Source organism: Salmo salar, chromosome ssa12 (genome assembly GCF_905237065.1).
Source record: "Salmo salar chromosome ssa12, Ssal_v3.1, whole genome shotgun sequence".
NCBI classification, from domain to species: Eukaryota; Metazoa; Chordata; class Actinopteri; order Salmoniformes; family Salmonidae; genus Salmo; species Salmo salar.
The window spans coordinates 62,794,407-62,810,175 of record NC_059453.1 but is presented as its reverse complement, the minus strand read 5'-3'; the positions used below and the strand labels follow the sequence as shown (position 1 = coordinate 62,810,175).

The window sequence follows — 15,769 nt, the reverse complement described above, 5'->3', positions numbered from 1 at the left end:
TTCTCCCTGAGTGCTGCATGTTCCGAAGCACCTCTCACTCACATGGCTCTCCATCACTACAAGTGAGGAAAGACACATCGGGGACGCAACTGCACCCGTCCTTATCCAATTCCGAGGTGAATATTGAAAGAACTATCCACATGTACTTTTCATCTGCCAACAAGATGAGTAGGCCTAACTAACAGCAAAAGCATTAGCCTATGTCAATCGACTATCTTCCATAGTACAAAAGTTGACCTATTTTATTCTGTGAGAGAAATAAATATTCCAAACATAGTCTGGGACAGTTGTGGATTGCGAAAGATCCCAAATTAATACATCCACTAGCATAAAAAAAAACAATTACGCAATGAGGATGACAACAGATCAGAACTTTAGCTTAAAATGTTGATAAACGATTAGGCTATTCTTCACATTATAAGCGCAGCAATGCGCACACAGCAGTAGGCTATAAGTGTGAATGTTCCATTAGCGGGAAAACATCATTATCAAAAGTGACCGCAAATGCAATTATGCATGTAATGCTTTTATTATAAAGGTGCATTTTCTTGGTGAAAATTATCATCCCCAAACTTGAAACTCACAAACTGCTTATGTATGCCAGTTAGGCCCTACACCGTTTGTAAAGTGGATTAATGTGCTTAATTTTAAGAAGTTATTTGGCCACTTCAGTTGTGATACTAACCTTATCAAAACATATAGGCCTATGTGTTAAGCTACATGAGGTGTGCGACTATGACTCTAAAAAGTAGCCCCCCAAAAAAAGCATTGTTTCTTGCCTTACGCAGGGCATCATTCACAAATAATAATATATAATTCAGAAGTGATATGTTGTCTTTACATATTGTGAATAATATGGACCATTATCATGCACCTGTCTCGAAACAGGGGCTGGGGAAAAAATACATGTCATCTCTGCACCTAAATAGCGAATAGAGGATGTATTTTACCGTGGTTCATTCTTCATGCCAGCCAGGTAGGCTATACTCCTGTTGTAAAGAGAAGCAATGTGCTTAATATTAGGAAAGTTGAGAAATAAATATAGTAAGCCTAGCCAATAGAGTAGAGGCCATCACTAAGTTCTTGCGCAAATTTCATAGCCTTTAGAAATGTTGTGCAACATGAGCGCATGGGCTCTCATGAAGTGTTTGATTAGATTTTCGATTACACTTGCATTGACGTCAGAGTGATTAGAGGGACAATAGAGAGCTGAGTACCAGGCAGTTAGCAAGTTTGGTAGGCTACTAATGACCATCAGTAGCAGGGGCGAAAATCTGATATCCACTTTGGAGGGGACAATTATATGAAATTTTCTCAAGAGCAATTCCTGAGGGGGACACCAAAAGTAGTGCTGTAACACATAGCCTACATTGTAATATGGTAAATGTATATTGAGGAACCAAAGAAATAAGGTGTTTGCCGTACTCCTAACTACCGGTACCCAAAACTACACAACTAATCACAACAGCAATACCATTGCCTTTAACAAATCTTAGTTCAGTCACCAGTGTAAGTTGAGAGTGGGGGTATCCATGGCATTTTCCAATGATGTTCCTATTTTACAAGTCAAAAAAATTGAGAACCTTTCATAATGTTGCCAAACAAAGACTCAACAAACTTACCTGAGACTCCCTGTCTCTGCCAGTCTGTCCCTGCATATCTGTCCCCAACTCTGCTGTCTGTGTGCCATCTGTTGCCTGCTCTGCCTAATGACATCATTGTGAAACATTTCCATTAGAATTTCATTTCTTTCTTATGAACATTTTATCAACTAGTCTTTGAGATATTAGGCTACTAGGGTTCTTACTATGCATTTTGGTGTATTGAAAAATACTCTGATGTCCGTCTTTTATTTTTCTGCCATTTTTCTACCTGGCTGGCTCGGCACACACACAGTGTGTAGGTTATTTACAGTAGGAGATGGGCTTCTATCATCTTCAATCATTCTATTTGGGCTTCGATCTAAAAGGTAGCTAGCAAATGTGAAACGGATTAAAATGACAAGAGTTGACAGCTGTATGAGTTCACCATTTACACAACATATGCTGCAACCTTTTGTAATTTTAATAGTTTGTTTCATATTGGCTGGCTTCCAACAATAGCTGAATTTGCAAAGCTAGCGAGCACCAATTCAGTTTCAGTGGTGTTTGCTATAATCTTTGCTACCCGGGTTAAATAAAGGTGAAATTAAATAAATAAAAGTTCCCTTGCGACAATTTAGCTTTTGCAACGAGACCATTAAATATATTTAAGACAATGGTAGATGAGAGTGTAGTTCTGTTCAGTTTGGACTTCAGTTTATCGCTAACCTTATCACAGGGACTTTGAAGCACTAACTTACATCATCTGCATGCTGATTCCATCTTTGACGACGCCACATAAATGGAATAGGTACTAGCTAGCTTAATAGTTAATATTTGCGCGCTAGGTCTGTATATTCAGCTAGTGTGTGTGTGCGCGATTGACTGGATGAACCTCACGGCAGTTACGTAGCAAGCTAAGGAACTGGCAGTGGATCAAACCATTGTGAGGCAAAGGGCGGGGGGGGTCGCAATCTTTTGAAACTTAAAAACGCGCTATTAAGTGTCTATAATCAGCACAATTGCTTTCATTGCGTATTATTAATATTATTTAAATTACATAGTTATGTTTCAGTGATATATTGGAGGGGACAAATCATATTTTTCCCAGGATGGGGGGGGTCGTGTCCCCCCCCGGGATTTCCGCCCCTGATCAGTAGCATCAGAGCTTGCCTTCATGATTTGTGACCGCCGGTGTGGCAGTAACAGTCATAATGCAGCCCTAGGCACAATCCACTACTATTCACTACAATCCACAGACATTGCTATGGCAGATTCAATTAATTGAATTCCAACTTGGACATATTTTGCTCTGTGTCTCTGTAGGTTGTACTCTCGTAGAATGTAATCTGAAGGAGATCCACGTCTTCTCAGGCCAGTCTGTTCTCCTGCCCTGCACTGACCTCCAAGCTAAACCTCAAAGCCTCACATGGAACTTCCAAAAACAAAACAGTGAGTGTTGGATACCAATAACCCAGAGTGATCTCTACAGGTACAGCGTGGATATTTTAAATATTGTGAACTCTCCTGGGAACCTCTCTCTCCACCTCTCACACATCACTAAGGAGGATCATGGGGTGTAAAGGTGTACAATCAAGGATAGAGAAGACAGGAACACATACTGTACATCAGACTCTTTGTAAAAGGTAAGAGATGCATCTCAGGCTTAGACAGCTGTGTATAGAAAATATGACAGGAAGTAACAGTATAAGGCAAACATCTGTACAAACAATTCATGGTTTGTTCCCTTAAATATATAAGTTATTTCAGATTACTACAGTATATGGCATTGGTAATACTGAAGGCTAGCAGTAATACTGTTAGTAATGGGTAGTCTTAAGTGTTCATGGTAGCAGTTGTAGAGAACCATCATCTAAAATTGATAAAGTAAATAAAACACATTTCTACATATTTCAACGGGCTGCCCTTTGTTAGACACTACAGCCCTCCAGATCGTTAGATCCACACACCAGTCTGCTTCTGCCCTGTTCCTGTTCTGAACTTCAGGCTAAACCTCCCAGAATCACATGGACTAAATTCAGAGATGGACAGAGACCTGAAACTATATTAACCCAGAGTGATCTCTATAAAGGCAGAGTAAAGATGTTTACTGAGAACTCTCCTGGGAACCGCTCTCTCCTCCTTTCACATCTAACGAGTGAGGATGAGGGGTGGTACAGGTGCCAAATCAGTGCTGTAGAAATCAAAGAACTCCAACTCTATGATAAAAGGTAAGAGATCCCACTCCCGATAAATCTTGGGGCTCATTTTATCTTTAGCTACATAGTATTGGCAAGGACCTAATGATCCACTTTTCTGTTAGTCAGAGCAAACCAAAACACCCACCACCAAACATCCAACAGTAACTCAAACCAAAACACCCACCAATAACTCAACCCACAACTAGAACATCCCTACCAACAACTTCCTCTAAAAGTCAGTGTAAATCATTAAAATGTCTTATATTGCTAAAGACTGTTGCTGGTTAAAGCCATACTTATATAAAAGGATCAGTACATTTCCTACCCAACATAATGTCACGGCTCCTCCTCTGCAGTGCAGGGGCGGTTCCTCCTGCAGGCAGAGGAGGGTCGTTAGTGATTGGAGCTGGTGTGATTGGAGCCACCTGGGCACAGGGTATTTAACAAACTGCTCCACTCTCTCTCGCTTGGCTTGCTCTCTCTCTCCCTGCTCCTCCAGGTATGATCCTGTTTTGGTTGTTCCTTTGTTGGTTTATTTAGTTTCCACTCAGTCATGTTCACACACACATATTCACGCATCCATGCACCTTACATTATGACATTTCCACACCTGATTCCTTTTTCTTTGTGTAGAGTTAATAGTTTTGTTTTATAATAAATAACTTTTTGAATTGGCCTATACCGGTTGTTGATGTCCTCATTTTTGCCACAGGCTATGAGCCGGCCTGTGACAATGCTCAATGGACGATGTGTGAACAAAAAGCTAGATCGATATGCAAGTGATCACAGATTCTCTTTTTAGCGTGTACTGGAAAAGTCACCAAGTCCTGTAGGGACAGACATTTGGGGGACTTCAGAGAAAGCTCAATCTACAATCTACATTGTACTGGCTGTTCTACCAGTCATTATCATCATTGCTGGAGTTGCTCTGTACAGATACAGGATAAATAATGGTTACTTGTCCACAATTGCAACCACTTAGAAAAGCAATGAGTTTAGTTGGTGAAAAGTGACAGGACTTAGTGTGTATTAATTCCTCAATCAAGTACAAGGGAGGAACGAAAACCCAGACACTCGGCCCTCCGTGGAATGAGTTTGACACATGCTCTATCACATTGAGAGTGTGGGGAAATCAAGATCTGACAAAAGAATACATCCCATTTATCATTGTGTTATTGATATGAGGATGGTCAATTAGACAAAGTTACTGTTTGTGTCTCATTGTATCTCTCCTCTATAGGATGATCCCTCTGCAATGTAATCCATGGTTGCAGACAGAAACACTGGTTTAGGTGACAAGACAACCACACCACTCATTACACCAGTAAGATGATGTGTGTGTGCATGTGTTTGTCTTTAAGACTGTTACTGATTAAATCATGTCAAATTCAGTGGGAAAAGGAAGGTCTCACGAAAGATTGCATCTCAATCATTGTGCTACTTATGTGCTAATGGTTGTTGCATCTGTATTGTGTGTTGTGTGTATTACATGTCTCATTGTATTCTCCTCTTCCCTCTTTAGGATGATGATCCCTATGCAATGTCTGCTGCCTGTTCACACAAACATCAAACAAGAGGAGGCAACAACACTCCACAGTGCACCAGTAAGAGAAGTGCAGTGTGTGTGTTAGTATAAATACACTGAGTGTACAAAATTAAGAACAGCCTCAATTTGTCAGGGCATGGACTTTACAAGGTGTCGAAAGCAGTCCACAGAAAATATGGCCTATGTTGACTCCAATGCTTCCCACAGTTGTGTCAAGTTGGATGTCCTTTGGGTGGTGGACCATTCTTGATACACACAGGAAACTGAGCGTAAAAAACCCAGCAGCGTTGCAGTTCTTGACAGACAAACCGATGCACCTGGCACCTCCTACCATACCTCCTCTTCAAAGGCACTTAAATCTTTTGTCTTGTCCATTCACCCTCTGAATGGCACACATTGACAATCCATGTCTCATGCCTTAAAAAATCCTTATTTAATCTGTCTCCTCCCCATTCATCTACACTAATTGATGTGGATTTAACAAGCAACATCAATAAGGGTAGCTTTCACCTGGTCAGTCTATGCCATGGAAAGAGCACTGTGTGTGTATATATAGTGTAAATTAGCTTGAATCTACATCCCTGGATGCTGCAGTGCCTGTATCTCTGAATGTATCTTGTTTCTTATTGTCCCTTTATACAGTGGGGGGAAAAGTATTTGATCTCCTGTTGATGTTGTACGTTTGCCCACTGACAAAGGATCAGTCTATAATTTTAATGGTAGGTTTATTTGAACAGTGAGACAGAATAACAAGAAAATCCAGAAAAACGCATGTCAAATGTTATAAATTGATTTGCATTTTAATGAGGGAAATAAGTATTTGACCCCCTCAAATCAGAAAGATTTCTGGCTCCCAGGTGTCTTTTATACAGGTAACGAGCTGAGATTAGGAGCACACTCTTAAAGGGAGTGCTCCTAACCGCAGCTTGTTACCTGTATAAAAGACACCTGTCCACAGAAGCAATCAGATTCCAAATGGCCAAGACCAAAAAACCTCTCCACCATGGCCAAGACCAAAGAGCTCTCCAAGGATGTCAGGGACAAGATTGTAGACCTACACAAGGCTGGAATGGGCTACAACACCATCGCCAAGCAGCTTGGTGAGAAGGTGACAACATTTGGTGCGACTATTTGCAAATGGAAGAAACACAAAAGAACTGTCAATCTCCCTCGGCCTGGGGCTCCATGCAAGATCTCACCTCGTGGAGTTGCAATGATCATGAGAATGGTGAGGAATCAGCCCAGAACTACACGGGAGGATCTTGTCAATGATCTCAAGGCAGCTGGGACCATAGTCACCAAGAAAATAACTGGTAGCACACTACGCCGTGAAGGCCTGAAATCCTGCAGCGCACACAAGGTCCCCCTGCTCAAGAATACATATACATGCCCGTCTGAAGTTTGCCAATGAACATCTGAATGACTGAGGACAACTGGTGAAAGTGTTGTGGTCAGATGAGACACAAATGGAGCTCTTTGACATCAACTCAACTCGCCGTGTTTGGAGGAGGAGGAATGCTGCCTATGACCCCAAGAACACCATCTCCACCGTCAAACATGGAGGTGGAAACATTATGCTTTGGGGGTGTTTTTCTGCTAAGGGGACAGGACAACTTCACCGCATCAAAGGGAAGATGGACGGGGCCATGTACCGTCAAATATTGGGTGAGAACCTCCTTCCCTCAGCCAGGGCATTGAAAATGGGTCATGGATGGGTATTCCAGCATGACATTGACCCAAAACACACGGCCAAGGCAACAAAGGAGTGGCTCAAGAAGAAGCACATTAAGGTCCTGGAGTGGCCTAGCCAGTCTCCAGACCTTAATCCCATAGAAAATCTGTGGAGGGAGCTGAATATTCGAGTTGCCAAACGTCAGCCTCGAAACCTTAATGACTTGGAGAAGATCTGCAAAGAGGAGTGGGACAAAATCCCTCCTGAGATGTGTGCAAACCTGGTGGCCAACTACAAGAAAAGTCTGACTTCTGTGATTGCCAACAAGGGTTTTGCCACCAAGTACAAAGTCATGTTTTGCAGAGGGGTCAAATACTTATTTCCCTCATTAAAATGCAAATAATTTTATAAAATTTGACATGCATTTTTCTGGATTTTTGTTATTGTCTCTCACTGTTCAAATAAACCTACTATTAAAATTATAGACTGATCATTTCTTTGTAAGTGGGCAAATGTACAAAATCAGCAGGGGATCAAATACTTTTTTCCCCCACTGTATAGGATCATCAATCAGTGATATACTCCACCATTGTCCACATGAAAGGAAAAGGGAAGGCAGCAGTGAGTCTGGAGATGTCACGGTCGTGATAATGGACGGACCAAGATGCAGCGTGTGTTGAGTTGCAGTGAAAACTTAAAGAAAACAATAAACATACAACGACCATGAACTACGTGGTACTGAATGCACTCACACAAAACAATATCCCACAAACACGGGTGGGAAAAAGGGCTACCTAAATATGATCCCCAATTAGAGGCAACGATTACCAGCTGCCTCTAATTGGGAACCATACAAACCACCAACATAGAAATACAAATGCTAGAAACCTCCCTAGTGACGCTCTAACCTATACACAATAGAGAACTCAGAGGGCTCTCTATGGTTAGGGTGTGACAGGAGAAGAGTGGAGAATTTGTGTTTATTTAACTTTTATTTAACTAGGTAAGTCAATTAAGAACAAATTCTTATTTACAATGACGGCAAGAGTATGCCAGCATTAAGATGAGCAGATCCTCCTAGAGCCATTATACAGTAGGCCACAGAATATGAGTGGTTATTGTTACCATGTATTACTTAACTGTAAATATGTTTCCCTCTTCACATTAAAATCTTGATCTTACAACACATTTAAAATACCATATGATAGAAATCAAATTTGATACAAATTACATTATGTATTTTGTCTTTCACTTTTCTTCTGCTATAATACCATAAATTAAATGCATTCTGTAAATATGTACGATATATACATTTTGTAAATTAAATTAATATCATTACTTTTATTAACAGTGTAAAGAATCGGGAAATCTATGGCAATAAAGTTTGAACAAAAAGTTCGGTCTTCTCTTCATTTTGATAAGTTGTGTTGTTTTATGTACGTACATTGGCAATGTTTAGAATCATAGTTCTGCTAAATTCATGCTTAGTCTCTAATGGTGGTACGTGGAGTTATATTGCAATGTGTAACGTCCGCTTCCAACTCACACTCTCAAACACATAGATCCCCTAAACGCAGCTCACTTTCCAGCTCACACTCTCAAACACATAGATCCCCTCCCGTGTGGCTCAGTTGGTAGAGCATGGTGTTTGCAATGCTAGGGTTGTGGGTTCAATTCCCACAGGGGTACAGTACGGGGAAAACATTTTTTTTATGAAATGTATGCATTCACTACTGTAAGTTGCTCTGGATAAGAGCGTCTGCTAAATGACTTAAATGTAAATGAACGCAGCTCACTCTCCAGATCCCAATCACCTGTTCACACACCTGTATGTCATTTACACACACAGTGTACTGTAGTTTTGGCCATCCTCACTAACGAAACCTTTTTGCCTATTCCCTGTACTTTTGCCTATCAGATTTCCTGTCGTCAACCTCTTGCCTTATCTCCCGGACTACGTTATTAGCCTTTTCCCTGCTTGTACTGTTACCTTTTTGGAGTCCCTGGACTTCTGACTTCTGCCTATCACTGGACCCTGCTACCTGCCTCCTCCCGTGGTCCTTTGCTAATAAACACCTGCTGCGCCCTGCGCTTGAAAACCAGCTCTCTGTCTCCCGTTGTATTGATTACACAATGGTGATAGAAATTCTCTTCCACCAGTATGCCTTTGTTGATTTTGGGGAATTATGCAATACCTGCATCATTTTTCTAATATACTGTATGTAGGGTCTATTTTGTTATCTAAAGAGGCTGAGCAGTGTTCCATTTATGAAATGACAGATTGGTGGATTGATGGTCATTTTGTCATGGATAAGATTATCATGGTCAAATGAACTATGATTCCATTCAAAAACTGACATCATTTTGAGAAGAGCTGACCATAACATAGACTGTTTCTGTACAGCACTTTGTGACATCGGCTGATGTAAAAAGGGCTTTATAAATACATTTGATGATGATGATAAGGAGAGGAGAATGACTAGTTAGAGAAAAAGGAGAAGCAGAGAGGTATGTAACCAGATGTGGGCTGAGAGTCAGGACATACCATTCACACACTCTACTTTTACTTCCCATGTGTCACACCCTGACCATAGAGAGCCTTTCTATTTCTCTATTTGGTTAGGTCAGGGTGTGATTTGGGTGTGCATTCTAAATTATGTATATCTATGTTTTATTTCTATGTTGGCCTGATATGGTTCCCAATCAGAGGCAGCTGTTTTTCATTGTCTCTGATTGGGGATCATATTTAGGCAGCCTTTTACCACTTGGGTTTTGTGGGAGGTTATTTTCTGTTTAGCGTATGTGCCTTACGGAACTGTGCGTTTTCGTTTTTCCCTTTTGTTTCTTGAAAATAAATATCATGAACACTTACCACGCTGCGTTTTGGTCCCCTTCTCATTCTAATGACGAGCGTTACACCATGTCACACAGGTACACATATTGTCAGTCTACACTCACAGGGAAGAGGAGCGGCAAACTCAGTCCTTCTTTCAACACACACACACAGAACATACCGTTTCTGTCTTTCAACATCAGGAGACAGTCATCATCATGTGGATCTCTGTGTTTCTGATCAGCTCAATCCTTCACATTACTGCAGGAAATGAAGGTGAGTCCTACTGTCTTAACCTGTATGTGGTTATGGAGGTCATGGAGACCTCACTGTTACTGAAAAAAAAGAGTGTGTGGGAAAAAATACTAATGTTATTTATTATATAAAGTGTACACAATCACATAAAGTGTTGCTTGTTGCTCTTACTCTGGGGAGATTGTTTATCAACAGTCATCCTTCTGCAGTTCTTTTTCTGGTTCATAAACAATGTTTATGGCATATCTTTTTACTTGTGGTCAAATAAACCACTGATTCACTTTGGATAAAAGTGTCTGCTAAATGGCATGATTGGATTCTGTTGCAGATCTCTCAAATAATTATTTATAGTTTCAGACTTAATTTTAGAGAGCACTGCCCATAATGGATTGTACTGTGTACATGCAGAATTGTAATAATACTCATAGTAATAAGAATTATGTTGCTCTGTGTTTCAACAGGCTGTACTCTGTCAGGCACTAACCATCCACTGCAGGAGATCACTGCATTCACAGGCCAGTCTGTTCTCCTGCCCTGCTCCTGTACTGTACGTCAGTTTGATACTCCCAGACTCACATGGACTAAATTCACCCTCAGTCAGGAGCCTGTGATATTAACCCAGAGTGATCTCTACATAGACAGAGTGGAGCTGTTTAATAGAAAATGTCCTGGGAACCTCTCGGTCCTCCTCTCACACCTCACTCAGGATGATCAGGGAGATTACAGATGTACAATCGATGATAGAGAAAACTGGGACAGAGTGAGGGACATCAGGCTCCATGTTAAAGGTAAAATATTCATCTCAGGCTTAGACAGCTGTATATAGAAAGTATAACAGTATAAGGCAAAAATCTGTACAAAACAATTCATGGTTTGGTCCATCAAATATATAAGATATTTCAGATTACTATATGGCATTGATAATACTGAAGGCTACCAGTAATACTGTTAGTAATGGGTAGTCTTACGCGTTCATGTTAGCAGTTGTAGAGAGCTACCATCATCTAAAATTGATCAAGTAGGTTTCCCTCAACAAATTGCTCTGTTTTGTTGTGGAAAATGACATAATTAGTCATGCTATCCCGTGTTTTACTGCTTAAATAATAGTCTCTTGTTATATGCAAGTGTTTTTTCTAACCTGATACAAACTTGTCTTGGTGTGACTTAGTCATAAGACTGGTCTTACAGCTAAAAGACATTTGGGTGCCACCGCAGCATGTGAAATCCTGTAGGTTTACTATCTACAGAAAGTCACATGTATAGAACCTTGCAGAAAGGAGTACAATATAGTGTTTGTTGTTGTGAATGCAGTTAGACGTTTGAGCCCTCTGGCTATCAACCTTGTGCCATCTTAAGTTTACACAGACAACGAATTACCTTTTACACACTATCTGCTGACTGCCACGTATACAGAAAGGGTAGAAGTATGGTAGAAGTTGTAGAGAACGACCATCATCTAAAATGTATAAAGTAAGTACAACACATTTTTACGTGTTTCAACAGGCTGCAGTTTGTCAGACTCTAACCAACTGGAGATAGTTCGATCCCCGGGCCAGTCTGTGCTCCTGCCCTGCTCCTGCAATGAACTCCAGGCTAAACCTCATGGACTGACATGGACTAAACACCCCGATATACCATTAACCAAGAGTGATCTCTACAGAGACAGAGTGACGAAGTTTAATACTGAGAGCTCTCCAGGGAACCTCTCTGTCCTTCTTTCATTCATCACTAAGGAGGATCAGGGGTGGTACAGGTGTACAATCAACAACCTAGACTCTAGAGACATACATATCACTGTTAAAGGTAAGAGATCTGATAATGATCCATTTTATCAGAGAGGTTTCTCCGTAAATAACTTAACATCATAAGAACAGAATGGCCAAGAATGCGTACAGAGCAGCAGTTTGTAGAGTACCTGACAATTGAGTAGAATGTAGCAGCATGGTAGGGTTATTATCACTAGTAGTAACTGTTAATAAGTGAGTGTTGTCTGCACACTGAAAAACAAGCACTGCATTCACCATTTAAGTTGACTTTTTCATGCTCATATAAGAGGTACATAACAAAATAAGTCTGGAAGGGGATAAAGATGGGTATTCAAAACACCTTGAACTCACATTCATAGCACATTTTCATTCATAATAACATAACGCATATTCAACATCAATGTCAACACTGTTGAAGGCCTACCAACCGACATAGTGCAATTGAGTGAGTGGAATCTCTCTCTTTAAACACAACAAACACAGCCAAGATATTTAAAAAAAAAAATTGAAACTAATTTGGGGCTCATGTCATCTTCAGTTGCATAGTATTGGCAGAGCTCTTTCTAACATGTGCCTCTGTTTAGCTGACACTAGGCTAATGGTCCTCTCCTCTATTAGAGACAGATGGGAAGAAAGAAAACACCATCACCAAACACCCAAAAGTAACTCCAACCAAAAGATCAGAGACTACAGAAGCACTACCAACAACTGCTTCTAATGGTCAGTTTATGTCCAATGAATATCATGAAATTATACTCCACAGGCAGAATATCTAAAGGAAATTATTCAAATGTCTCAAAATTACACACATCTGCGACTGGTTTCTATCAAATTGTCAGTACATTTTCTGTCTGACAGGCTCGAACAGATGACATTTGAACAAAAAACGACATCAGCATTCAAGCTGACCACAGTATTCTGTTTTGCACTGGGCAAAGCTCTCTGTTATACTGTAGACTGACTAAACATGTCCATATCCTGTAGGAACAGACAGAGTGAGGACTTCAGGAGAAGCTCCATCTGCATCCTCTCTGCAAAACAATACAATCCAATACATCTTAATGGCTGTCCTACCAGTCATACTGGTCATCGCTGGAATGGCTTTGTACATATACAAGAGAAAAAGTATTTATCCACAATTGCAACCACTAAAAAAAGCAATGTGGAATGTGGGAATGGCTCATTTTGTGTATTAAACTGGTTTTTTTTATCCCAGGAAAGAAAACCACAGGGGATGATAGTAGTGGGATCAAAACAGAAGGAGAGAAGAATGATGAGGTTAATGAATCATTTCGAAGCTCTATCACAGTGAGAGTGATGGGAAATGAAGATAGAAAGAATACACCCCACTTATTATTGTGTTGTTATATGGTTAAGGGTTCAAAGTGACTGTATGCGTGCCTTATTTTCTGTCTCCTAGGATGATTCTACTGCAATGTATTCCACGGTTGCGGACAGAAACACTGGTTTAGGCAACAACACAACACCACTCAGTGCACCAGTAAGAGAACGTTTGTGTTTGTGTGTTTGTTTGTTTTTAAGACTGTTCCTCGATTAAATCATGTCAAATTCAGTGGGAAAATGAAGGTCTCAAGAAAGATTACATCTCAATCCCTGTGCTATTTGTGTGCTGATGAATGTTGCAACTTCATTATACAGTATGTGTCGCATTGTATCTTCCCTCTAAAGGATGATCCCAATGCAATATATGCTGCGGTTCAACACAGAAACGCAAACCAAGAGGATACAACTACACCACTTAGTGCTCCAGTAAGAGAAAGTTTAGTGTGTGTGTGTGTGTGTGTGTGTGTTAGTATAAGCGTTATATATAGTGTGAATCTGTACATCCCCAGATGTTAGCAGCATTGCCTGTGTCTCTGAATGTATCTTGTGTTTCTTACTGTCCCTTTATATAGGATGATCCCTCAGTGATATACTCCACCATTGTCCACATGAAAGGAAAAGGGAAGGCAGCAGTGAGTCTGGAGAGCAGTGGAGAAATAGAATACGCCAGTGTCAAGACAGGCAGATCCTCCTAGAGCCACTATACAACGCTCACAAGGCTCACAGCCTTATACTACAGAGAGATCTCAAACAGTATTGTGCCCAGTATCATGAGGCTTTATCTGGCACACTTAACTGTAAATATATTTCAATCTCCAATAACACATGTTTAGTGGTTAGCTTGGCACAGGAAATCAGGGGCGAACATATGGAATTGTTTTAAGATGGTCATACTATGTATCGTTTAGCTACTTGATTTTCATTTTTTGTTGTGAAGCAGAGACATGCAAAGTGCCTTAAATGGCTTGTGATTTACCTAGTTCCCTTTTTATTTTGCTGTTTTGTAATAGAGACGGATGACTTCAGCCATTTAAAAAAAAAAGGGAGATGTGGTTTTGATGTGTATAGAAACATCTTTCGCAATCACTATTGCAAGAGGTTTCATTGGTGGCTATTCAAAGTGATATATCACCCATTTTAACATATGAATCTTATCTTTCTGCCAAGTAGCTGGTACACCTTGAAGAATTCATAATTCTTGAAGTTGACAACAAAAATGTAAAATGTTTGTATTTTTAAGCCTAAGTTTGTTACAGCCAACTATCTTTGTAAAAACAACCTATTGTCGAAACCAGTCAGTTAGCTACTTCCTCTTTGGTCTAACGGACAAATCACAAATTGTTGTATTCCTGAACAATAAAAGCACTCTAGCAATGTCATCAACTGAAGCATACCCTTTTAAAGTGCACAATTAACAGGGAATGCCATGTTTAAGTGTGTATGTTTCTGTACAGACAGTATCGCCATTTGACAAAGTCAGATTTTCCAATGACTTACTTCAGCACACTCCCACAGACCACAAACAGATGGCCATCTACAGCATCTTTTGCAATATAAAGTGCTTTTGGTGATATTTCAGGTTTTTTTTAATTGCTAAAAACCTGTTTTTGCTTTGTCATTATGGGGTATTGTGTGTAGATTGATGAGGGGAAGAATTATTGAATCAATTTTAGAATAAGGCTGTAACGTAACAAAATGTGGAAAAAGTCAAGGGGTCTGAATACTTTCCGAATGCACTGATCAGATCTATTTTTGATATGTCCTCATTCTCAGCACTAACATGTCTGTGACTTTTCCTTTTAAAGATGATAATATTAACATGCTGGTGTAGTAGACGCTTTTATCCAAAGTGACTAATACGAAGTAAACATATTTAGTAGCCTATATGTAGCCCATGGGCAAGTAGCTAACCTTGTGGATGTTGCCAACCCTATGCTGATAAACTTTACAAAACAAGTGTGAATTAACTGTTTTTGCCTGTCTCTTAAACATTGTTACCATGTTACGAAGTACAAGAAATACAACTGGAAATGGCAAGTTGGAACTCTAAATCCAACAGGGGATTATTGGTGAAGACCCACCAGAATAGACACAAGTCAAACACATTGAGGTGATTTGACCAATAAAATGAAAAGGAGAGGGTAGAACATTGAGAAGAGATTAGGATTAAACAGCTGGAGAAGAAGGGGGTTTGGTGGTAATAATGTGTTCCAGGCATCTGTTCTTGCTGAGCGTGGTGTGTGCTCCCACCTGCTGGAGATACGTAGGTCTCCAATGCCATGCAGTAGGTACGCCAGTCCTTGCCCATGGCCAAGAAACCTACAGAGCAGAGCAATTATAGTAAAGTATTGCACTTCTAACTAATAAAGAACATTGTTGCAAAGTTTGACAATTCTGTTTCAAGACATTAAGATCTGTAGTGTCATATCAAATCAAATTGTATTTGTCACATGCACCGAATCGAATCCACAGGTGTAGACCTTACAGTGAAATGCTTAATTACAAGCCCTTAACCAACAATGCAGTTTTAAGAAGAAGAAAAAAGGTAAGAGATAGCATAACAAATAATTAG

General features: G+C 40.1%; 1 protein-coding gene and 1 long non-coding RNA gene across 3 annotated transcripts; both read left to right on the top strand.

Annotated features, from left to right (window-relative positions):
* The first annotated feature begins 2,781 nt into the window (after positions 1-2,781).
* Positions 2,782-8,580, top strand: LOC106565513 (uncharacterized). Its single transcript, XR_006758052.1, has 4 exons — positions 2,782-3,226; positions 5,022-5,105; positions 5,304-5,385; positions 7,561-8,580. It is a non-coding gene; the product is annotated as an uncharacterized lncRNA (long non-coding RNA).
* A 1,171-nt stretch (positions 8,581-9,751) lies between these two features.
* On the top strand, positions 9,752-14,576 carry LOC106565512 (polymeric immunoglobulin receptor). Of its 2 annotated transcripts, XM_014132730.2 has the most exons (9): positions 9,754-10,108; positions 10,549-10,875; positions 11,591-11,890; positions 12,472-12,573; positions 12,838-12,978; positions 13,070-13,131; positions 13,274-13,354; positions 13,543-13,623; positions 13,770-14,576. In XM_014132730.2, exons 1-9 carry the CDS (start codon positions 10,051-10,053, stop codon positions 13,890-13,892), a joined length of 1,275 nt encoding a protein of 424 aa, XP_013988205.1. In that variant the 5' UTR covers positions 9,754-10,050; the 3' UTR covers positions 13,893-14,576. The 2 variants fall into 2 exon arrangements, with proteins under 2 accessions (XP_013988207.1, XP_013988205.1); XM_014132732.2 differs by lacking the exon at positions 12,838-12,978 and having other exon boundaries at positions 9,752-10,108.
* Positions 14,577-15,769: the final 1,193 nt, after the last annotated feature.